The following is a 24,824-nucleotide window of genomic DNA, read 5'->3' as shown; positions in this document are numbered from 1 at the left end:
ACACACACACACACACACACACACACACACACACACACACACACACACACACACACACACCCCTTTATGTTCTTTTGCTCATCCATCTGAAAACGGCAGCGGTCACAACCATCCCAAGAGCCTCCAGCATATGATTCCTAAGAATAATGTCTCTGATACAATCACATACTATTATCGCACCCAAGAACATAAACAATGATTACACAATATTATCTACTATACAATCTGTGTTCAAATGTCTCCAATTGTTGAAAGAATGTTTGTTACAACTTCCCCCTTCAACCTGGATCCAATCTAAGTTCATACTTCACAAGTGTTAATTATGCTTCTTCAATTTCCTTTAGTCTAGAAAATTCTTTCACACACACAGTCTCTTTTTTGCGATGACTTTTTGAAACGTTCCAAAAAACTGTTGTCTTATTAAGTGTCATGCATTTTGAACTTATGTGACTTTTTTCCTCTTGAGGCCATTTACCTTGTTTCTCTATCCCCTGTGTTTCCTAAAACCTTGAAGTTCAGTATAGGTTTGATTAGATTCAGGTGAAACTTTTTTAAGATTTTTATTTATTTGTCAGAGAGAGAAAGCACAAGCAGGGGGAGTGGCAGGCAGAGGGAGAAGCAGGCTCCCTGCTGAGCAAGGAGACCAATGCGGGACTCGATCCCAGAACCCTGGGATCATGACCCAAGCCGAAGGCAGACGCCTAATGGACTGAGCCGCCCAGGTGTCCCTCAGGTGAAATATTTTTGCAAGAGTATCTCAAAGTGTTGATTTTCTATCATTCATCTATACTTATGCGAAGGCATTCTTCTGTAAGGTAGAGCTTTCCTTTTTGTTTTTCTCCCCCTACCAACTACCCTTTTTGTACCACTACAGACCAAGACATTTTTACTTATTCAAAATATTACAATCAATTAGAATTATTATTCTTTCTTGATATTTAAATTATCCCAAACTTAAAAAAATAAATACATAAAAAATTAAAATAAAAAATAAATTGTCCCAAACTTGACAGTTAAGAGCTTTTAACTGTAAGCTGCTGTTTTTTAAAACCTGGGTTCTAATACAATGTGACTTAAAAAGTCATCTCCTTTGGGGCGCCTGGGTGGCTCAGTCAGTTGGTCATCCACCTCTTGATTTCAGCTCAGGTCATGATCTCAGGGTAGTGAGATTGACCCATCAGGCTCTGTGCTCAGTGGGGAATCTGCTTGGGATTCTCTCTCCCTCTCCTCTGTGTCTCCCCTCCACACGGGTGTGTGTGCACGTGCTCTCAAATACATAAACAAATCTTTAAAAAAAAAAGTCATCTACTTGTTTAAAGGTTATTTCCCAACTAAAGAATATCACCCTTTCATTCAAATTTATTTAAATTTAATTAACATATATTGTATTATTAGTTTCAGTGGTAGAGGTCAGTGATTCATCAGTTGTATATAACACCCAGTGCTCATTATATCAAGTGCCCTCCTTAATGCCCATCACCCAGTTACCCATCCCCCCGCCCCTCCCCTCCAGCAACTCTCAGTTTATTTCCTTTGATTAAGAATCTCTTATGGTCAAATAACGCAACACATTTTAAGAAAAAAGGAAAAGAAGAAGATAACAGCAGAGGAAGAAAAGGGGAGTATGTCAGAGGGGGAGACGAACCATGAGAGATGATGGACTCTGAAAAACAAACTGAGGGTTCTAGAGGGTAGGGGGGTGGGGGGATGGGTTAGCCTGGTGATGGGTATTGAGGAGGGCACGTTTTGCATGGTGCACTGGGTGTTATGAACAAACAATGAATCATGGAACACTGCATCAAAAACTAATGATGTAATATGTGGTGATTTACATAACAATAAAAAAATTAAAAAAAAAAAAGAATCTCTTATGGTTTGTCTCCCTCTGATTTCGTCTTCTTATATTTTACCCTCCCACATTCATTTAAATTAATTCAAAATCATTTGCTAAATATTTGCCATGTGCCAGATACTTTTTAGGTGTTAGGGATATATTAATAAACGTTTAACAGAGACCTTATGATTATGGGGCTGACATTATAGTTTATGAAGACAAACAATAGCCAGAGAAATAACTGTGTAATATATCAGATGGTGTTAAATGCTTAGAAAAAAATAAAGCATGGTGATGAAGAATGATAGAGTACAGATACTTTAGAGAGAACTCCTCTGATAAGATGACATTGGGCAGAGACCCAAATAAATTTGAGGGAGTAGCCTGTAGCATCTGGAGGATGAGAAACCCAGGCAACGGGAACAGGAAAAAACCCTGCTTGGAGTGTTTCACAAACAGCAAAAAGATAGTGTGGCTGGGGTCCAGTGTGCTGGGGCTAGTTGTAGGAAATAAGATCAGTCAAGAATGGACCCTAATGTTTTCCTGTACTCGGCGTGCACACAAGATTTGTTTTGCATTTTTATCATAAAGTAATTAATTTTCAAGCAGGTGACTGAGCATGGTTCTCATAGTGGGTCAAAGAGTGGCCCTCAAAAAGATACAAACACATCCTAAGCCCAGGAACTTGTGAATGTGACCTTATTTGGAAAACGAATATTTGCAGATATAATTAAATTAAAGATCTCGAGAAGAGATGATCTGAGATTCCCTGGCTGGGCCCTAAATCTAGTGATGACTATCCCAATAAGAGGCAGAAGATGAGAAGATGCAGAGAGTAGGCCACACGAAGACAGAGACAGAGACTGGACTTGCAACCACAAGCCAAGGAACACCTCAAGCCACCATTAAACACTTGTGAAAGGCAGACCTAAATACATTTATAGAAAACCCAATAAATAAGAAATCAAATTGATCAATAGATTCAAAGCAATCCCAATCCAAATCCCAGTAGGCATTTTTATAGAAATAGACAAACTGATTCTATAATTTATATGGAAAAGCAAAGACCTAAAATAGCTAGAACAAATTTCACAAAGAACAAAGGTGGACAACTCATAGTACCTGATGTCAAGACTTACTATAAAGCTACAGTAATCAAGACAGCATAGTATTGACATAAAGATAAATATATACATCAATAAAACAGAACAGAGTATCCAGAAAGAGACTCTCGTATCTTGTCAATGGGTTTTCCACAAAGGTGCTATGCATTGAATACAATGCCCCCGAAATTCATGTCTACCCGGAATGTGACCTTATTTGCAAACAGGGTTTTTGCAAATGTCATTGGTTAAGATGAGGTCATACTACATTGGGTGGATCCTAAATTCAGTGAATGGTGTCTTATAAGAAAATAACACATGGAGAGGACATGCAGGAAGAAAGCATGTGACAGTAGAGGCAGAGCTTGGAGTCATATGACTACAAACCAAGGAGCAGGGGGACCACCAGAAGCTCCGAAGACTTGAGGAATGATTCTCCACTACAGCCTTCTTTTCTTTTTTTTTTATTTGACAGAGAGAGGGAGAGAAAGTACAAGCAGGGGGAGTGGCAGAGGGAGAGGGAGAAGCAGCTTCCCTGCTGAGCAGGGAGCCCAATGGGGGGCTTGATCCCAGGACCCTGGGATCATGACCTGAGCCGAAGGCAGACACTTAACCAACTGAGCCACCCAGGCACCCCACTACAGCCTTTAGAGAAAGCCCTGCCAACACCCTGATTTCAAACTCCTGATCTCCAGAACTCTGAGAGAATGAATTTCTCTTTTAAGCCACCAAATCTGTACTAATTTATTATGGCAGCTCTAGGAAACTCATAGTTTTTTGTTGCTTTGGTTGGCTGGTTTTAATGGAGGTAAAATTCACGTAATGAGAAGCTCACCTGAGCATGGGTCTTTACGGTCCCACTGGCCTGGATTCCACTCCTGCATCTATCGCTTCCCATACTTACCACAGCAAGCCGCCAATCATCACCTCATTTTCTTAACTATGAAATGACGCTGTAGTCTGACCTGCCTTGTAGTTATTAGGATTCCTGGGTAGAAAGCAGTGGTTCCCCACTTTACCATGCATCAGAGCCACCTGTAGGGCTTGTGAAAAAATAAACTGCTGGCTCCCACTCACAGTTCCTGATTCGGTGGGTCTGGGGTGAGGGCTGACTACCTGCATTGCTAACAAGTTCCACAGGAGGCTGAGGCTGCTGCTCCTAAGGACACACTAAGAACCAATGCACAGAGTTTGGGATAAAACAGATGTTCAAGAAATGATCCTCTCTTCTTCCTCTACTCTTCCCTGTACAGAAGTCAAACTGTCATTATCCTATGAAAATAAAATATATTTGAATATATATTACATAATCAATCCTTTAGCAAGAACTACCGGTCCCCAACACATCTACTCAATATACAAATGGAAAATGGCCAGACCATATATAAAAGTAGAATTCTGGGGCGCCTGGGTGGCTCAGTCATTAAGCGTCTGCCTTCAGCTCAGGCCACGATCCCAGGGTCCTGGGATCGAGCCCCATGTCAGGCTCCGTGCTCGGCGGGAAGCTTGCTTCTCCCCCTCTCACTCCCCCTGCTTGTGTTCCTGCTCTCGCTATCTCTTTCTCTGTCAAATAAATAAATAAATAAAATCTTAAAAAAAAAAAAAAAAAAAGAATTCTGACCCACAACTTGCGGCATCCAGCCCAGGAAACCATAATGGGTTGGTTACAACAGTAACCAGTACAGGAAGTCAAGCAATAACTTCTGTAATGATCAGCCCCAAATGTCCATGACTTGATTACAGACAGCTTCCCTCATTTTTGCCCCTACTTCAACTTAGGACCAACAGAGAAAATTAAAAATGCACCAAACCAATCACATAGAATATCCTTCTAATTAGCCTGCCTCCAGCTTCCCCATACGAATAGCTCCGATCAGAGCACACCTGAACTTCCCTTTTTTCCACCAAAAAGCATTCCCACTCCACTGCCTGCCTTTGAATCTCTGCCGAATGAAAGTGATGTGGTCTGACTCCTTTACTACAACAAGCTCTGAATAAATAGCCATTGGTTGTTCTCATTTGGATGGTCTTCATTTGCTTCCACAACTAGGAAAATAACTTATAATTCTCATTTTATTTTTGTGTTTTTCACTTTGTAACTTAAATATTCCTTCCAAGACAGCATGATAGTTGGGGGTGGGGAGGTCCTACTTTAGAACCAGAGAAACCTGGCTTGCAAAATCTTACTCCTTTAGGGGCGCCTGGGTGGCTCAGTCATTAAGCGTCTGCCTTCGGCTCAGGTCATGATCCCAGAGTCCTGGGATCAAGCCCCGCATCAGGCTCCCTGCTCCGTGGGAAGCCTGCTTCTCCCTCTACCAGTCCCTCTGCTTGTGTTCCCTCTCTCGCTATGTCTCTCTGTCAAATAAATAAAAATCTTAAAAAAAAAATCTTATTCCTTTAGCTATGATGTTATGTAAATTCTATAATCTCTTTGAACATAAGTTACCCCATGCATGTCCCCAACCCAAGGAACGATAAGCACCAGCTGTTTAGGACTGTCCTAAAAAGAGACTGTGACCACAAAGAAGAACAGAACAAAGTGCTTAATGAAGTTACCTGCTTTGCGTAGGTTATGATTCTCACCATTGAAATATTTAATCCTGTGATTCAATAACCTTTTGCTATTAAGTCTGAGAGTTGTTTTTTAAGTTATGTTATTAGGAGTACAGGACCAACTCCCTCATCTCAGAAAGTAAAGGATGGGCATTCTAGCATGGATATACTGTTTTGACTACAAGGGAAAGAAAACCACCAAAACCAGTTCATGTAAAATATCGGGGACAGAACCAAAGTACATCCAGGACTCACAAGGGCTGGATTTGAACTGATACTTGACCAGATGACCTTCTTGGTAAATGCTGGGTTTGATCACTGCCATTTATCTCTCTACTAGCTTCCTCTGCTTACTCAGCCTGCACAGGACCCTTAAAAACAGCCACCCCAAAATGGTAATGATCTATAACTCCAGAAGAATCTGGGTTATACACGGGTGTATGTATCTGTCAGAGTTCACCTAATGGTACACTTAATACGTACACATTTCACTGCAAGTTTTGGATCTCTTTTCGTGTCTGTCTCCCTCATTAAACTGTAATATATCAAAGACAAAAAGGGAATCATATTCAACTCCGAATCCCCAATATTAGCACAAAACCTGCCATGTTGCCAAATCTCAATACATTTTCATTATAAAACAAAGAAAAACGTAAAAACCTGAGAAATTTTACCTATTGGGATTCATTCTGCAAGATGTGTTAGAAATTCTCATTTTAATTTAGTGATTACATTCTAGTGAATTAATATAAACAGATTTAAACTGTACTTACTATAAAGAAAACTGTATTTACAAGCAAACAATTAGTGACTTAATTATGGTGCAAAATAATCCAGGTATATGACTCTACCACCACCTACTGGAAATAAATGTGTATTACCACAGTTGAAAACAAGACAATCTCCAATGAATTGATGGGCCATGAGCAAAAACACACTTCAGGGCACCTGTTAGGTTCTAGAAATTATCCCTGGTTCCATGAGGACAGGCATAGCTCATGTCTGTTTTGATCACTGTTGTATCCCCGCAGCCTTGGAGAGTGACAAAGTACTCTGCTGGCTTCCAACAAATATTTGTTGGCTGACTAGATTCTGGGATTAAAAAGGGACTGAGATAAAATCTTTAAGACATTCAGGCACCCAAAACCATTAGAATTTTATCCAGACAATGGAATATAATTCAGCAATTAAAAAAAAAAAAAAAAAGAGCTATCCACCCATGAAAAGACATAGGGGAACTTAAATCATATTGCTAAGTAGAAGAAGCCAATCGGAAAAGGCTAGGAATATAGGATTCCAACTGTACGACATTCTGGAAAAGGCAAAATTATGGAGACAGTAAAAATATCAGTGGTTGCCAAAGATTAAGGAGAAGGGAGGGATGACCAGGCAGAGCAAAGGATTTTTAGAGCAGTGAAACTATTCTGTGTGATACTCTACTGGTAAATACAAGTCGTCATACATTTGTTCAGACCCACAGAATGTACAACCAACACCAAGAGTGAACCTTAATGTAAACTACAGACTTTGGGTGATAATGATGTGTCAATGTAGGTTCATCGGTTGTAACAAATGTATTACTCTGGTGGGAGATGTTGAAGGTGGGTGAGGCTGTACAAGTGCGCAGGCATGTGGTATTTGGGAACTCTGTACTTTCCACTCAATGTAGCTATGAATCTACAACTGTTCACTGAAAAAAAAGTCTATTTTTTTAAATCAATAGGATTTTATATTGACTTTAGATTTCAAATAGGCAAACCTACATCTAATGCATACATCCAAAGTATGATATTGTTTTTAAATACCTAAGTATATGTTCTATGTCCAATAAATGTTACTTTTCTCACCACACAACCTCAAACCCTAACCCTCAAGGGGCTACCATTAAGTAGCTATATACAATCCACTGTTTCTTCAACTATAAAATTAAGACAGCTAGGGGCACCTGGGTGGCTCAGTCAGCTAAATGTCTGCCTTGTGCTCAGGTCATGATCTCAGGGTCCTGGGATTGAGCCCCACATCAGGCTCTCTGCTCAGCGCCAAGTCTGCTTCTCCCTCTGCCTCTGTGATCCCTCTCCCTCTGTGATTGCTTTTGCTCTCAAATAAATAAAATCTTAAAAAAAAAAAAAACTAAATCATTCAGCTTCCTTCCTAATTTAACACTCTTTTAATTTAAAAAAAAAAAAAGAGGGGCTGCCTGGGTGGCTCAGTCAGTTGGGCGTCTGACTCTTGGTTTAGGATCAGGCCATGATCTCAGGGTTGTGCGATCAAGCCCCATCTGGGGCTCCATGCTCAGCGTGGCATCTGCTTGTCCCCCTCTCTCCCCCCTGCCCCTCCCCATGTTCTCTCTCTCTCTCTAAAATAAATAAAATCGTTTAAAAAAGGGGGGGCTCAAAGGGCTCCTCAAGCAGCTAAGTTGCAAGAGTAGGAAGCAAACCAGCCCTAAAAAGCAATGATAAGCAGGTGAGCTTTGTCGAGTCATCTGCTGATACCCAAATTAGGTCAACCCTCAACAAATGTAATGTTTATTCTCCTGCTTCATTAAAGCAGAGTCACTAATTACATTAACTACTGCTATACACAAGCCACTGTTGAAAATCTCCTTTGAAGGAGTCAAAATGAAACAGATAAAAATACACAAAGAATTCTTACATAAAGCAACAGGACCTGGGGCAAGTTCTGAGGGCAGCCCTTTAACAATGAAAGAAATGGGACTGAAATTTTTTTTTTTTTTTAAAGATTTCATTTATTTCTTTGACAGAGAGAGACACAGTGAGAGAGGGAAAACAAGCAGGGGGAGTGGGAGAGGGAGAAGCAGGCTTCCCACAGAGCAGGGAGCCCGATGCAGGGCTCGATCCCAGGACCCTGAGATCATGACCCGAGTGGAAGGCAGCCGCTTAACAACTGAGCCACCCAGGTGCCCCAGGACTGAAATTCTTAAGCTTGTAACTGAAAAGAAACAGTTAACTATGTCATCCTGTCTATTTATACTTCGAGGATAAAAGCCACATATGGGGTTAAATCAATGTCCTCCCATCCCTTAGTAGGGGACACTTTACAATACCACAAACTTATAACTTAGGAAGTAAGGTGATAGTTCACATTAATTCAATTCCAGAAATATTTACTGAACTATACTACCCTCAGGGCCTGAAATGTGAAGTTGAATAAGACATGGACCCCATTTGTTGTTGCTGTTTTTAATAATACAGCCAAGTCCAAGTACTTGACCTGAAAGAGCTCATGTTACAGAGTTCTTCTCTTTTTTGGGAAAAAGAAAAAAGAATATCTTTAAAAAGTAAGGTTCCTTGAAACAGTTCTGGTTTTCTAATCATTAACTACGTAATCAAGAAGCTAGAGAGCTGGAAAACCATGATACTTGTTAGAACAGAAATGAATTGGATATAAAAATTAAATATCTCTCAAACTAAAATGCTATATTGGTTCAGTGTAAAACTATGGCATCCTACAAGAAATTTTATTTACACAAATCTATCATACAGAGCAAGATATAACCAGCTAATATTTCACTGCACTATTACAAAGTGTAAAGAGGTTTCCAAGTAAGAAATGTGCTCCATTAAAAGCTTTAGGGAGACTAAGCCTCCAAATCCTGTAGAAAAGGCAGATAATAGCCTTGAGGCAAAAATGCTAGGAAGTGATAGAATGCCTTCTTTACAATTTGCAGCTAGGTTATTACCCATGATAAATTGATAACCATTCATTAACTTTGAGAGCAATAGACAACTGGCAGGCTATTTCATGCTTCAAAGAATTTATGGCAAAAATGACAGGTGACTTTGAATTCAGAAAATAAAATGGATTCTTGGAAATTGTTACTTTCATGCATTCTTCTTCTAAATAAACTTGGAGGCAGATATAGGCATTTGCTTCTGATAAGAATTAAAGGTCATGATTTTCCACATCAGTGATAAAAAGATTAATGTTTATCAGTTGCATCAGTCCGTCAATCAACAAAATATATGTGAATTGGGCATTAAGGTATCCTGATGCACAATCCACTCTGGATCATAAGAAATAAGTTAAGCAAAATATACATAAACAACCTAAATTTTAAAAGAATGCAAATTAAGATTTAGGGATTGTGCTCACAGGTTCTCCTTGGCCAGCACATCCTTGCCGGCAACCATAATGTTGGCATTCCCTAATTAGGGTTTTTGTCTGGTTCTTTTTTCTTCTACTTCTCCCTCCTTCCCAAACTGATCCATATCTAAGGCTTCAGCTATCACTACACTCCACCATCTCCAAGAAGACCTTCGCCCTGAATTAAAATGACTGTCAATTCTGGCTGCACATTAGCATCACCTCAGTCGTTTAGAACATAACCAAGCTGAGTCCCTATCCCAGGTTAATTAAATCAGAATCTCGATGTATAGCCCCGGGGCATGGTTTTGTTGTTGCTTAGGTTCCCTGATGCCTGGTCAAGGTCTAGGCCTACTGCTCCTCTAGACCCATTGCTCCATCCCTCTCCTGATCATTTCCATCCCAATATCCCACAGGCACCTCAAATTCTCTCCTATCGGACTGACTCGTACACCAGCACTAAGCTAGAGCTTTTCCTCCTCCTCTTCCTTAACTGACTCCAGGAGCACCACGTAGTCCTTCCTCTTAGCTTTCACAGTATTCTGTCCATGCCTCCATTAAAGCATTTATCATGATTTATAGGAACTGTATATATGCTAATCTCCTCCATAAGACTGAGCACTTGTCTTTTGTTTGTTTCATTTTAGCATCCAAAGCATCCACATCTGAGTGGTACAAGGGTGAGTGATAACCAAAAGCCAAAGAGACCAACCAAATTTCTACAATTAGGTTTAAGAAGTAACTACAAGACTGGAAAACTGGAGACAAGGCTAAAGAATGATTAACCACGTAGACACAGGATCAGTCATGAAGGACACAGAAGAAGGGGATGGTGTACCTAAGGCTCAGCTTTATTAGCCTCCACTCCGTACACTGAATGGACAAGACTTATTAAATCTGACCCTGCATTGAAGCCAAACAGTCCTGAAAAGTCTATCTCCCCCAACTTAAGCTCTTTTCACCCTCACTGCTACAGCCTTTAGGTAAAGCCTCCATCATCTTTGCCTAGACTTTTAAAAGAGCATCTTAATTCATGTCCACATGGCCCATTTCTTGCCACTCCAGGCTGAGACGGACCACAAAGTTACCTGTAAAAAGAACAAATCTCTGGGGCACCTGGGTGGCTCAGTTGTTAAGCGTCTGCCTTTGGCTCAGGTCATGATCCCAGGGTCCTGGGATCGAGCCCCACATCGGGCTCCCTGCTCGGTGGGAGGCCTGCTTCTCCCTCTGCCACTCCTCCCCCTGCTTGTGTTCCCTCTCTCGCTGTCTCTGTCAAACAAATAAATAAAATCTTTAAAAAAAAAAAAAAAAGAACAAATCTCCTATTACTCCTGACTGGGAAATTCTTATGTAGCTCTCAGGAAATGAAGTCTAAATTCTCCACCATGGCCTTTGAGGCCTTTCTCCATCTGCTCTAACTAGCCCCCTTCAGCTATCCTCCCAACGTAACAACACCACATTCACACTCAACTGCTCTCCATCAGTCCACAACTTGGTTCCTGTATACTAGCTGTTCCTACAGGAAAAATACCCAACCCATTACCCACACACATCTAAATTGTACACAGCCTGCTCAAATGTTACCTCTTCAATGAGGCTATAGCAAAGGAACACCCTCACGCATTTACTAATTCTTTCCCAAAGTTTTTCTAGAGGCCCTACTATGTGACAGGCATTGACATAAATAATCCTATAGTACCCGGTTAAAACTTGAGTTATGATGGTTACGTTGCATTAAAAACATTCATGATTTGGGGCGTCTGGGTAGCTCCATCAGCTAAGCATCCAAATCTTGATTTTGGCTCAGGTCATGACCTCAGGGTCATGAAATCAAGCCCCATGCAGGGCTTACAAACAGCACAAAGTCTGCTTGTCTCTCTCGACTCCTGTCCCACCCACCCCCTCTCTCTAAAATAAATAAATAAAATCTTTTAAAAAAAATTTGTGATTTTCTCTTCTCCATCAGTCTGTGTTTCCTGCAGAGAAGAACCGTATTTTCTGGTACAGCTCTCTTGTTTTTCTGACTTGGGTCCAAGAGGGGCCCAAGGACACCAGAAGACGCCCTTAAGGGCAGTTCACAGCCATGGGGGCGGGCCCCTGGATCAGGCTACAAGGATGGATACTAAAATAAAGGCTGGAGCCCACAGGTAGAATATAAATAGTGAACTAAAAGGTGAAGAAGGGTCAAAGCAGGTCTCTATCCCAGACAAGAAGGACACAGGTAAATGTGACAAACAAGGCATGGAAACTGGGTATGGAAAAACTAAAGACTAATTTTGAATGAACATCATGAATACAGCTCATCCGTGCATGACTTGATACACTTTGCTGGAACAAGGCCATAACCTTCAAAGGGCAAAACTATTCTAAATACACTGTATTCATCTTTGAAACCATCCTACCCACCTCACCTAGTACTAGGAATGGATGCAAAATGTGCTGAATTCACACTTTTGCAAGCAATGATCATACACGTATGCATGCACACAATGTATGCGTATGACCCAGAAGGTGAAACAAGGCCATTAGAAACCCTAAACCTTAGAGCAGGATGACAGAAGAGATCTCATCTAAAACTAGTGACCTGGGATTATTAACACCTAGCATGCAGTACTTATCGAAAGACTAATAATTTACTAATTCTACCATATACAAGTCACATGCAGTACTGAAGCCTGCACAAAAATATAAAATCAGGAGCTTTGGACATAAACTGTCATGTGAACTGAGCATCAGAGGAAACCATTCTGCAGGGGAGCGGGGGGGCGGCGGAGGGAGGGGGGACAGCCAAACAGAGAGAAGCAGGGATGAAAAGATGCAGGATAACACGCCTAGGTTCTTGAAGGCTCTCCAGTCCCTAGTTTCCCTTCCCAATTCACAAGATGCACCCCTGCTCTTCGGTTCTGTCAGACACCCAAATCCTTTTGATATGTTCTTCTTTGCATAAGCTAGCTCCAAGCTGGTTTCTGTTACTGGAAAACAAGGACTCTTAAACCAAACAGTAATTCGACAAAGCGCTTTGCCCCTGCTGCCTTGATTACATCTAAGAACCTCACTGCCAAAAACATCTACTCCTTTTATAGCTCCGATTTCATTTCTTACTCCTCTTTCCAACTAATTCTTTCAATTAATATCTCCTGAGCACCTGCTTCACACCAGGCACTGCTAGCACCTGGCAACAGAAAGTTCCTGCACTCGAGTTCATAAACCCACACAGGACCTCTTTCAAAACACACACAGGTCCTCATCAGTTTGTAAAATCAATTTAGTCAGTCCCAAGAAGCACTTTTTTAAAATTTGAAATATAAGAGAATAAAAACAGAGATAAAAGGTAAGGTTATATACCGCTTTCTACCACTTTTGTTCAACTTATGTATATGTACACTGGATACCAATGTAATATGTATTTCTTACTGTGAATCATGAACAAAGAACTTTAAAAATACAGGTGGGTCCCTATTTCCTAACAACCTCAACAAATGCTAAGGAAGAGGGCAGAAAAAAGTTGTGCCTTAGAGAATCCATTAATGCTTTAATTAATAAAAAAATAATTTTAATTGGTATATCCTTAGTTTGTGTTGATTTTTACATGCTTGAAAACAGTTATCGGTTTGCCTCAAGTACATTAAACATTCCTTCTTGTTTAGTTTTAATTAGCTAAGCAAATCCTTTTCTCTTTGCCTTAAACAGTACAGAGAAAGTTCAAGTCAGCATGGCAGAATTATTATAAACTCTTAATTAGCCAAGTATAAATTCAGTAAATTTCTGCCATGCTTACAATGAATGCTGACCAAGCAAAATCCAATCATCATCAAGGTAACTATCCAGCTACAAGAAATGACAAGTTAGCCTGGAAAAAAAAGACGAGGCAGAAGATAGCTATGTTCAAATATTATTAAAGGCACACAATGACTCTAAAGTGTTTAAAGTAATTTCTGAAAAACATTAAATGAAGAGAATGTAAGAATAGGACATCAGGAGCACCTGGGTGGCTCAGCTGGTTGGCGTCTGCCTTCGGCTTGGGTCATGATTTCAGGTCCCAGGATCGAGCCCCACGTCAGGCTCCCTGCTCGGCAGGGAACCTGCTTCTCCCTCTCCCGCTGACCCCCACTCATGCTTGCTCTCTCTCTAGTGCTCACTCTCTCTCTCTCTCTCTCAAATAAATAAGTAAAATCTTTAAAAAAAATAAGTTATTAAAAAAAAGAATAGTACATCAAATAAGCCTTGGGCATACTGTCGTATTTCTTGTATTTTTGAAGTATCTTGAGGCTAAGAACCTGAGTTCATTTCAAGGAAAAGGAATTCAAACATGTTTATTCTCTAATTTAAAGACTGCCCAACTTTATCAGACAGCAGAAGTTATGCTACACTCCTGATTCATCAGCAAAAATATATACTGGGTGTTCAGTAGGAACTGCTCTAGGAATCATATAGAACACCACAAATGATGCAGGATGTCATGAAACACTGATATGTGAAAATCCATCATAAAAACGTAGGACAATTTTAGTGGCAGAAAATAATCATGGCACAAGAACGTTCCCACAGAGAAACAAAAACCTGTCAGAAAGCATGGCGGTCTATTTTCATGGTTTTTCAAAAACATACATAGACGTGCTACCTATTCATCCATTTTGTCAGGGAGAAGTGCGTAACTGAAAGTGAAGAAAATGATGTGTAAAAAATTGAAATTGAGAAAACGCACTCACAAACATTTTTCCTGCCACAAGGAAAATGCTGCCATTTTCACAGTGGCACTTGCTTCTAGGTCACAGAACAGCCATGTTCATGCATTCATTCTCATTTAATCTAAGTTAATTGTATGTGTGCCTAATTCTAGGTACATAAAGATGAAGGCATTCACAGTTCAGAACACAAGCAAACACATAAACCTAACTGCAATTTAATTTGGAAAGTGCAACGGAGAAGAATACCTAATGTGGTGTGGTGTGGTGGGGTGGGGAGAGCAAGGAAAGCTTCCATGAAAGAAGTGAATGTAAAACAAAGGGGAGGAGGCATCCGGTAAGGCATGTGTGAAGATGTGGGAAGCCTGCACTCCAAGCCCCACCAAGGGGAGAAGAATCGGCCTGCGGACTGTGCAGGAAGGCAGGCGAACCACCTCCAGAAAACCTGGAAGAGTGGAAATAAGTTCAGGGCAGAGACCAGACGACAAGCAGAGAGTTAAAGAAAGGGTCGGACTTTATGTTGTAAGAAATCAGAATCCAGAGAAATTTCAGACAGCTCATTCTGGTGGCTGACAGAGGATGGACTGGTGCGTAAGAAGTCAAGAGGGAGCAAAACCACTGTAAGAAGCTGCTGCATGGGTGGCCAGCAGACGAGACAATGAAGGCCTGAAGTGACTGTCGTAGGAGGCATGGAAGCAGATGAGCTTGAGACAAACTTCGAAATACAGAAAGTAAAGTGAGCTGGACTTGCTGACTGACTGGAAGGAGAGGAGAGGAAAGGAAAAGGTCCAGAGGTGGTTGAGGATGAGGCAGGGAGGGATCCATAGACACAGTAAGGATTTTAAGTCCTAAACTAAGAACAATAGCTACGAGGGAAATAAGAACAGGTACCAGGTGATGAGTTAGGAAACTACTATAGAAATTTAGACACGAAGCTATGGGATGATGGAACAATGGTTTTGTCTAGGGTGATGATGGTGGAGATATTGAAATAAACATACTTGAGAAATATTTCATCGCTAAATTCAATAGGATTCACTGATCACCAGGTTGATGGCGCAGAAAGAGGGAGAGAAGACATCAAGAATGCCCCCCAGATTTCTCATAAGGGCAAAACAGTGGTACCAATCACCAAAAGAAAGTGGGAGAAGCAGATTTAAGAAGAAAGTTTGAGGGGTGCCTGGGTGGCTCAGTCAGTTAAGTGTCAGACTCTTGATTTCAGCTCGGGTCTTCATCTCAAGGTCGTGGATTCAGGACCTGCGTTGGGCTCCATTTAAAAAAAAAAAGAACAGGGACACCTGGGTGGCTCGGTCAGTTAAGTGTCTGCCTTCGGCTTGGGTTGTGATCCCAGGGTCCTGGGATCGAGCCCCGCATCGGGCCCCCTGCTCACTGGGGAGTGTGCTTCTCCCTCTGCCCGCCGCTCCCAGATTGTGCTCTCTCGCTCACTCTCTCTCCCTCACACAAATAAATAAATAAATTTTTTTAAAAATATAAATAAAATAAAAAGAAGAAGGAGAAAAAGGAAGTTTGAGAATATACAGTGTTTTAACATGCTGAATTTCAAGCACCTCCAAGATATCCAAGTAGAAATATCAAGTAAAGAGCTGAATATAAAGGGCTGGAATTCAAAAGAGTGGCCTCACTGAAAATATAGTTCAGGGAATTACTAGTATATAATCAATTGTAACCACGTCTGAGATACAGAGGAAAAGGAAGAATATGGACTGAAAAGATGACCTCAGAACATGCACTGAAAACAGGTCTAAAATTCTAACCTTTGAATGTAAGGGGAGGATAAGTCTACCAAGGCTCAGGTCATGATCTCAGGGTTGTGAGATCAAGCCCCGCATTGGGCTCCAAGCTGGGCATAGAGCCTGCTTGAGATTCTCTCTCTGCCTCTCCATCTGGCTCTCCCCCCAACTATAAATAAATAAATAAATAGATAGATAGATAAATAGATAAGTAAAATCTTATCACTAAAACAATGGGAAGCTGGTATCATTCCAGTATTTTAGGACAAGACAGACACACAACATTGGACAAAATTGAGTTTTAATATACTATTAGGATGGCTCCTCTTTACTTTGTCAAAAACTACCCAATATGCCTTTTTTAAATTTACATACTATTAAGTTCACTTTTTTTAAAAAGATTTTATTTATTTATTTGCCAGAGAGAGAGAGAGAGAGCACAAGCAGAGGGAGAAGGAGGGAGCCCAATGCAGAGACTCGATCCCAGGACCCTGGGATCATGACCTGAGCCGAAGGCAGACACAACCAACTGAGCCACCAAGGCGCCCCTAAATTCACCTTTTTGATATACAGTTTTATAATTTTCCACAAATGCCCAGATACAGAACAGTTCCATCATCCCCCAAATTCCCTTGTTATACTTCTTTGTAGTCAACCCCTTTCTCTAACCCTTACCCCTGCCAAATGACCTTTTGAGCCACTGTGCACATATTACTGGAGTCCACAACCATATTAATTTCAGTACCTCCATAGTCTATTACCAGAGCAAAAGGCAACTTCGGAAAGTGTATGCCAAAAAGAACAAGGAGTGTTGGCATATTTAGTCAATTTCCTTGCCCACCCACAGGAGTGGTCTCTGCTGCTGGCCATCTGCTTTCCACCATCACCACAAACACCTATCTACCATTTCCCAAAGAGGTAAAGCCTCATCAACTACTTCTTTAATTTGGATCTTTTTATTTTTATCCACAATTTATCTTGGTTGGGAAAAGACCAAGATATTATAAATTTCACCACCTCCTAGTCCAGGCTTGGGTGTTAGTATATTAAAAGAAGCTAAAGGAATTTACAAAGATGGCTAATTCCAGATTAGGGAGGCAAGATACAAGATAAACATGGAACCAGAGAGTAAAAAGATGTTCCAAAAAAGTATGGAGGAAGATCAAAAAAATACAGGAGCCAACTTGAAGGAGCTTCTGTGAGTCAAATCTGTGACAATTTCAGCATCAAAACAAACAGAACAAGAATGGATTGTAACCCACTGAATAAAATAGGTTTTTTATTGTGTCTAACCTATCAGTTTAACCCATCAGTAGGAATCCATACTGATAAAAATTAGGTAAATAAATAAGAAGGGAGGACTCTTCCTTTGAAAGAAATAAACAGTAATAAATGTGGAGGGAGTGAAGGAGTTAGAAAACCATTATTTTACAACCATCATGGTAGATATTGGTTCAGGCAAAAACCAATCATAAACAGATGCTAAATATATGAGGAAGAAAATGATGAGGACTAGATGTTTTCATGGTCTCAAAGTGTCTCCCCACAGGGGCTCCTGGGCAGGCTCAGTCGGTTAAGCGTCTCCCTTCTGCTCTGGTCATGATCTCAAGGTCATGGGATGGAGCCTCAAGTTGGGCTCTGCGCTTAGCTCAGAGTCTGATTGTCTCTCTCCCTCTACCCCTCCCCCTGTTCTCTCTCTCTCTCTCAAATAAATCAAAATTTAAAAAAAAAAAATATTTGGAACCAGTGGCAAAATTGGAAATACGTAACAGATACAAGTATTGTGTGAATGTTAAATTCCTTGGATTTGATTAAGCATACAGTGTTACAGAAGAGAATATCCTTGTTCTCAGAACACTAAAGTATTAAGTAAAGGGACATATGACTGTCAATGGTTTAGAAAGAATTGTGTGTGTATGTGTTTGTAGATAAAGAAAAATACATATAAAGCTAATATGGCAAAATTAAAATTTACTGAATTTGGGTAAAGGACATATCAGAGTTCTCTGTACTATTCCTTTAATTTCTCTATAATTTTGAAATTATTCCAGATAAATCTTTTTTAAGTGGTTTGCCCAACTTTAAAATATATTTAGATTAAGAATGCATTCACGCTTCATCTCTAATTTTAACCATAATTAGCAAGCTGACAAAAGATATTTTCCAATGGAAGAGATCTAAAAATTAATGTGATATAAAGCACAGATAAATATTTTATGAGAGGATTAAAGCTTCAGCGAGCACAGCAATTATGCACTGGTGTTCAGCTTATTGTTTCAGTTGGATTTCATTTTGGGCTCATTGGGGATCCCCCGAAGAAGATTAAAACACTTTATCTCTTATCTGTAAATAGATCATTATATGTGAATACAAAACTTTTATATAAAAATGTAGGAAGACACTTCCAAAGTCAACCAGGTACAGAACTGCCCAGCCACCAAGTCTATCTCCTGATCTCATGAGCCTCTAAGAGCTAAGTAGCAGGATGCGCAATTCAGATACAGAAAGTGGAGGACATTTAGACCAATCTTGGGAAACAAAAACCTCAAGAAGGTATTATTTAGGATGTCTCAACTATGAATAATTCTATTTTGAAAACTGTAAGCATTCATCCAAAATACTTGATTTTAGTTTTCTAATGATCCCTGATGCTGTTTAAAGAACTAAAAATATGGGAAGAATACACACCAAAAGTTATTTACCAAGCACAGGCCACAAAGAGCCTCAAAAAAAACCCACACAACACATTTCTACAAACCCACTCACCTAGCTCCCATACAGAAACGGCCATAGGTAATTACAATAATCAGATGCTTTCAACCTTGTGAAAAAGGACCCAGAAAAGTGACAAGCAGCCCTTTCTGCAATTTAATGAGTGGATATTCCTCTAATAGACTGAAGCACATTTTGTTTGTAAATTTTTTTAATCGGGACGCCTGGGTGGCTCAGTCGTTAAGCGTCTGCCTTCGGCTGAGGTCATGATCCCAGGGTCCTGGGATCGAGCTCCGCATCAGGCTCCTTGCTCTGCGGGGAGCCTGCTTCTCCCTCTCCCACTCCCCCTGCTTGTGTTCCCTCTCTCGCTGTGTCTCTCTCTGTCAAAAAAATAAATTAAAAATCCTTAATAAAAAAGTTTTTAATCAATTTTAATCAAATATATAGCACATGGTTAAAAAGTCAAAGAGTACAAAAAGATTCCCTTGCCTTGCCCCCCCAAAGGCAATCATATTTTAACCATCTCATTTTCAGAGTCTCTGGCAGTTCCCCTTAATGTTCTAAATAATACACTTTTACATCTATTTCTTCATTTATCACCTTTAGATATTATGAGACATTAACCTGTTAAGACATGATGCTGGAGCCAGCTTCTACTTCACATGAACACCTTTCTCCCCTCCTCTCAATGTCTATCTCTGATTTTATGTTCTTAGGCTGGTTATTTATAAGATATGCTTCCAATTTTTGTTCTATCAACTATAAAAGATCTTAACTCCTCCTTCACAGAATAAAGCTATCAGAACCTATACCTATTCTTAACGTCCTCCCAAGTTCCGTCAGCTGTGTTTTTTACATTGTCAAGATTTAAAAATCACCCTCTATTATATAGTTATAATTAAGTTTTCCACGCACTGCCTGTAGCAGTAGTTCTTAGAGTGCAGTGTGCATCAGAATCACCTGGAAATCTGTTAAAATTCAGGTGTGAAAGGCCTCACCCAGTGAGTTTTTGATTCCTTATGATGTGGCCTGAGACTGAATTTCTAACAAGTTCCCAGGTGATGCTGATATTACTGGTCTGGGAATCTAACTCTGAGAATACTGTTCACCTAGGACCAAATAGTATGGTAGTTAAGATGCATTTCATTCTCTATGGTGGTAATGTCAAGATCCTTTTGCCACTCAAAAAAGAATGTTCTGGGGCTCGTGGGTGGCAGCTCATTCTGTTAAGTGTCCAACTCTTGATTTCAGCTCAGGTCTTGATTTCAGGGACGTTGAGTTCAGGCCCTGCGTTGGGCTCCCCACACCCAGCATGGAGCCCACTTTAAAAAAAAAAAAAAAAGAATGTTCCTACTGCCATAATTAAATGCAATCTTTCTGCCTACTGCCAATTGCTCCAAAGCATACCACACGTATTAATTTCATTCTTACTTAGATCACAACTTATTGCACTATTTCCCCCTTTGGAATTTGTTTTCCTTTACGTTTTGTGTGTGTGTGTGTGTGTGCGTGCGCGCATGCTTTTTACTCCTTCTATAGCTTAGACTAGGAAACTAATGGCCTTCTCTTCTATTGGAACTAATGCATGTTGCAAGCAGTCATTCTGGGACTTCACCACACCATAAGGAGTTTTATTGTTTCCTGGAGCTCGGGGGAGAGGTTAGAACTGGAGGTATATATTTAAGAGTCATCAATTTGCAGGCAATGTTTTAAGAAATAAGGGTTATGACTAGGTATAAACTTGATAACAGATCTGTCTCAGGTTCTTTGATATCACAGAAGGACAAGGAACACTGCAGATTAAATATACAAACTTACTTATAATTGACTCCCACCTGTCCTTAACCCCAAAGGAGAAGACAGGATGGATCCTGGTCAGAAGGAATATCCCACAGTCTCACACAAGTGATAAAGGGCAGCACAGGAAGGGAAAGTAAGCCAGTCTCACCAGCCAGTGAGTCACCTGTGATGCTGGCTCCTCGAGGCTCTTCTGGTCAGACAAGAAACACATCTTCTGCATGTGAGGAGGTCCTATTATATAAGCAAATGCCCAATGCTCTGGAAAAAAATGCTCAGAATTTCCAGCTGCTACCAGATGTGTCCAAAAGCTTCTCTCCCCAGCCCCCCTTCCCATATACACACTCACCTAATGTTCAAACCAACACTTAGAATACCATAAGCAAACTGTTCACAATTTCAGAACTATATATTCTAACTCTGTCAGTGGTGATCACCTTAAGGAAGTCTCATCATATCACACCTAAAAGCGAAGGAAAATGGAGGCCTAGAAGGACTGCCTCTGCTATGCATGGTATTTAAATGCATGGGTCTCGGGCGCTTGGGTGGTTCAGTCGATTAAGTGTCCAACTCTTGATTTCAGCTCAGGTCGTAATCTCAGGGTCCTGCGAATGAGCCCCACGTCAGGCTCCATGGAGCCTGCTTGAGAGTCTCTCTCCCTCTCCCCTTGCCCTTCACCCCACTCGTGCACTCTCTCTCTTTAAAAAAAAAAAAAATATATATATATATATATATAAAATTACTATATGATTCAGAAATCCTAGTCCTAGATAAATACCCAAGAGAAATGAAAATATATGTCCACACAAAAACTTGTCCATGAACATTCATAGCAGCTTTACATACCAACATAACCAACAGGTGGAAACAGCCCAGCACCCATCATCAGATGAATGGATAAACAAAATGTGGTATACACATACAATGGAATGTTATTCAGCCATAACAAAAATGAAGCTGATACATGCTACAACATGGATGAACCTTGAAAAATTATGCTAAGTGAAAGAAGCCAATCACAAAAGAGCACATATTGTGTGATTCCACTTAATATGAAACTATCTAGAATAGGTAAGCTCATAGAGATGGAAATTAGGTTAGAGGTTACCAGCAGCACAGGGAAGGGGGGTTGTGGGTTACTGCCTAATGGTTACAGAGTTTCAGTTCAGGATGATTAAAACAGTTCTGGAAACATAAAAGTGATGGCTACACAACACTGTAAATGTAATTAAGGCCACTGAACTGTACACTTAAAAATGGCTAAAATGACACATTTTGTGTTATCTTAACACTAAAAAAAAAGATCAATGAGCAGTTATGAAAAACTGGCTAAAAAAGGGCAAGAAAGAAAGCAGAGAATGAGGAAAGCTATTACAGTTATCATGGCAAGAGACCCAGTGACTTGGATTAGGGGAACCTGTAGAAATGGAGGGAAGTGTGTGGATTCAATATCTTTGAGAGGTAACACCAACAGATTATGCTAGTGGACTGAATATAGTGCAGCAAGAGAAAGAGACAGAGAGAGGGACTCAGGGCTACTCCCAGCAGCACAGCTCGCTAGGGTTACACTGGTTTAGCCTCGGTAGGAAATGCAAAATGAGATTTGGTACAATCCTCCTAAAATGATGTCTTTGCAACTATAAAACAATATAAAGACTTAACAGATGTCCAGACTATAGAGAAGAAAAGGCTCGTACATCTAACATTCAAACCAACACTTAGAATACCATAAGCAAATTGTTCACAATTTCAGAACTATATATTCTAACTCGGTCAGTCACGTGGTGATCACCTTAAGGGAGTCTCATTATATCACACCTAAAAGCCAAGGAAAAATGAAGGCCTAGAAGGACTGCCTCTGCTCTGCAAGGTATTTAAATGCATGGGCCTTGGGCGCTTGGGTAGCATGCATCAAAGTTTTCCCTTTTCATAGACATTATGTGCCACCTGATAGAACACAAAACCTCCTGCGCACCTGGGTGGCTCAGTCGTTAGGCGTCTGCCTTTGGCTCAGGTCATGATCCCAGGGTCCTGAGATCGAGCTCCACGTCGGGCTCCCTGCTCAGCAGGAAGCCTGCTTCTCCCTCTCCCACTCCCCCTGCTTGTGTTCCCTCTCTCGCTGTCTCTCTCTGTCAAATAAAAAAAAAAAACACAAAACCTCCTTTAAAATATTCTTGCAAAATACTGAATCTGAAACTGATCAAGCCTAGATCCAACTATCAATTTATAATATACAGGGAAGGAGGAACATATTAACTGTTTGGGGATACAATCAGAAAAATCCAGAATTGGGGAAATTCAAGAGGCAAAAAAAAAAAAGTTTATTCAAAGAATAAATTGCAAAAAAAAAGAAAAAGATACAGAATAATCGAGTTAAAAAACAGTATCAAAAGGGGATGGTTGCACAACATTATTAATGTACTAAACACTAAATGTCACTTAACTGTTCACCTTAAAATGGTTAATTTTGTTATGTAAATTTCACCTAAACAAAAAGGTTTAAAAAAAAAAACAATAACCAATTACAATGTATTCCTTCTTTGATCCTGATCTGAACAAACAAAAAAATGAGATAATTGGAGAAATGTAAACACTAAATGTTTAGCAATATTAAAACAATACTGTTCATTATTTTAGTTATAACAAGATTTTGATTATTCTTTAAAAGAGTCCTGTAACTTAAGAGGCACCTGGGTGGCTCAGTCGATCAAGCATCGGACTCGTGGTCCCGGCTCAGGTCATGATCTCAGGGTCATGGGATCAAGCCCCGTGCTGGCTCTGCGCTCAGCAGGGAGTCTGCTTGAGATTTCTCTCCCTCTGCCCCTCCTGCTTGTGTGTATGCTCTATCTCTCTCTCACTCTCTCTCTCTCTCTCTCACTCTCTCTCTAATAAATAAATCTTTAAAAAACAGAGATATCTATAAAAATATTTACAGGTCCAGTGATTGATGCTTGAGACGTGCTGCTCCCTAAACTCAAGGGCAGTAGAAAGAGAGCAATCCAGTTATGCGTGAAGAACACCTGCAGGAGGGCTCTGAACTCCAACCTCTACAGTATTACTAACCGGAAGCAAGGCATTCTTACGTGGTAAACTTCTCCATTCCATTGAAGGGTGCAACTCTGACCTGACCTGCTTGCCTCCTAAGGCTAAAAAAGGAAGTCAGTCAGCATGAATTCCCAAAATACCTCCTCCTGCCTCCAGACTTCACCTGTCTCTTCACCAACACTGACCTCTTCTTCCAATCTCATGTGCCTTCACCAATCAATCTATGAAACTGCTTCCCTGCAAATCACTAAGGATTTTTTTTTAATCACTTTGGATTTTAAGTCCAAAACAGTAGTCTTTTTCTCCTCATTCTATTTGACTTCTCTAAAGGATTTACACACTGTGAGCCACTCCTCCTTCTTGAAACCATCTTCTCTAGCATCTATAACCACCTCCTTATTTTCTGTTTCGTTCTCGCTGTCTCTCTTCCTCCACTACCCTGTAACCCCACAATGTTCCCTTTGGCTCAGTCCCCATCCTAACCTCTTCTCACCCAGAGGGGTCCCCTGGGCCATGTCAGCCATCCCCATGACGCCCACAATACCTGGAACACTACTCAGTAAATGTTTGTTGAAGTATAATACACCCACACAGGCAACGTGGAGTTGGCAAGAGAAGGCAAAGAGCCCAAACACAGAAACAGCCGGAGAAAGCAGACCTGTTCAATGACGTACACTCTAGTAAAAAATACCTTGAGAAACAAAAGGGGAACGAGGCGCCAAAATCCAAAGAACTATCTTTGCTTGCAAAGAACCTCGTCATATACCGGTCTTTACAGTATGAATGAATACAGACAAAGGATCATTTCAATTAACAAACATATCCTTTCATTGTATCATGTTTTTCTCCCATGAGATCAGGAGTTCAGACGCTTTACTGTGTACCAGTGACACTGCTCAGCTTAAAGCAACTGCGTATCTGCCTTCATCTCTCAATTCCTGAGCCCTGCATGCTTTAAACATCTCAAGCCTTTCTTAAAGAGAATTAATAAATATCATTAAGTCCTTGTCAAAATTATAGGAGGGCTATGAAACTGACAATTTTAAGTCATGTTTTTATGCAATCACCAACTCTAACCAGTTCATTAAACAATATTCTAGCTGCCTGATGATCATTAGGACTTCTCAAAGACTGATTACTTAAATGTCACACATTTTCCACTTAAATCAACCAAAAGTATCTACTGAAGCACAACTTTGTGAAAAGCATTGTTTCTAGGCTTAATTAATATTTCCATATA

At 40.3% G+C, this 24,824-nt stretch overlaps 1 protein-coding gene across 4 annotated transcripts in view; it reads right to left on the bottom strand.

Moving 5' to 3' along the window:
* SMYD3 (SET and MYND domain containing 3) overlaps positions 1-24,824 on the bottom strand; it is a 698,417-nt gene that overhangs the window by 618,610 nt on the left and 54,983 nt on the right. Inside the window, exon 1 of one of the 4 annotated variants that reach the window (XM_073899892.1) lies at positions 61-119. The exons of the other annotated variants lie outside the window; for them this stretch is intronic. Coding sequence (XP_073755993.1) covers positions 61-86 — 26 coding nt within the window. The 5' untranslated portion in view covers positions 87-119. Of the gene's footprint in view, positions 1-60; positions 120-24,824 lie in introns of those variants that run through there. 4 annotated transcript variants of the gene reach the window in all.

The sequence above is a fragment of the Callorhinus ursinus genome, unplaced genomic scaffold (genome assembly GCF_003265705.2).
Source record: "Callorhinus ursinus isolate GAN/ISIS: 27379988/994484 unplaced genomic scaffold, GSC_fseal_2.0 scaffold13, whole genome shotgun sequence".
NCBI lineage: Eukaryota > Metazoa > Chordata > Mammalia > Carnivora > Otariidae > Callorhinus > Callorhinus ursinus.
The sequence above is the reverse complement of the archived record's forward strand: the minus strand, read 5'-3'. Positions and strand labels throughout refer to the sequence as shown.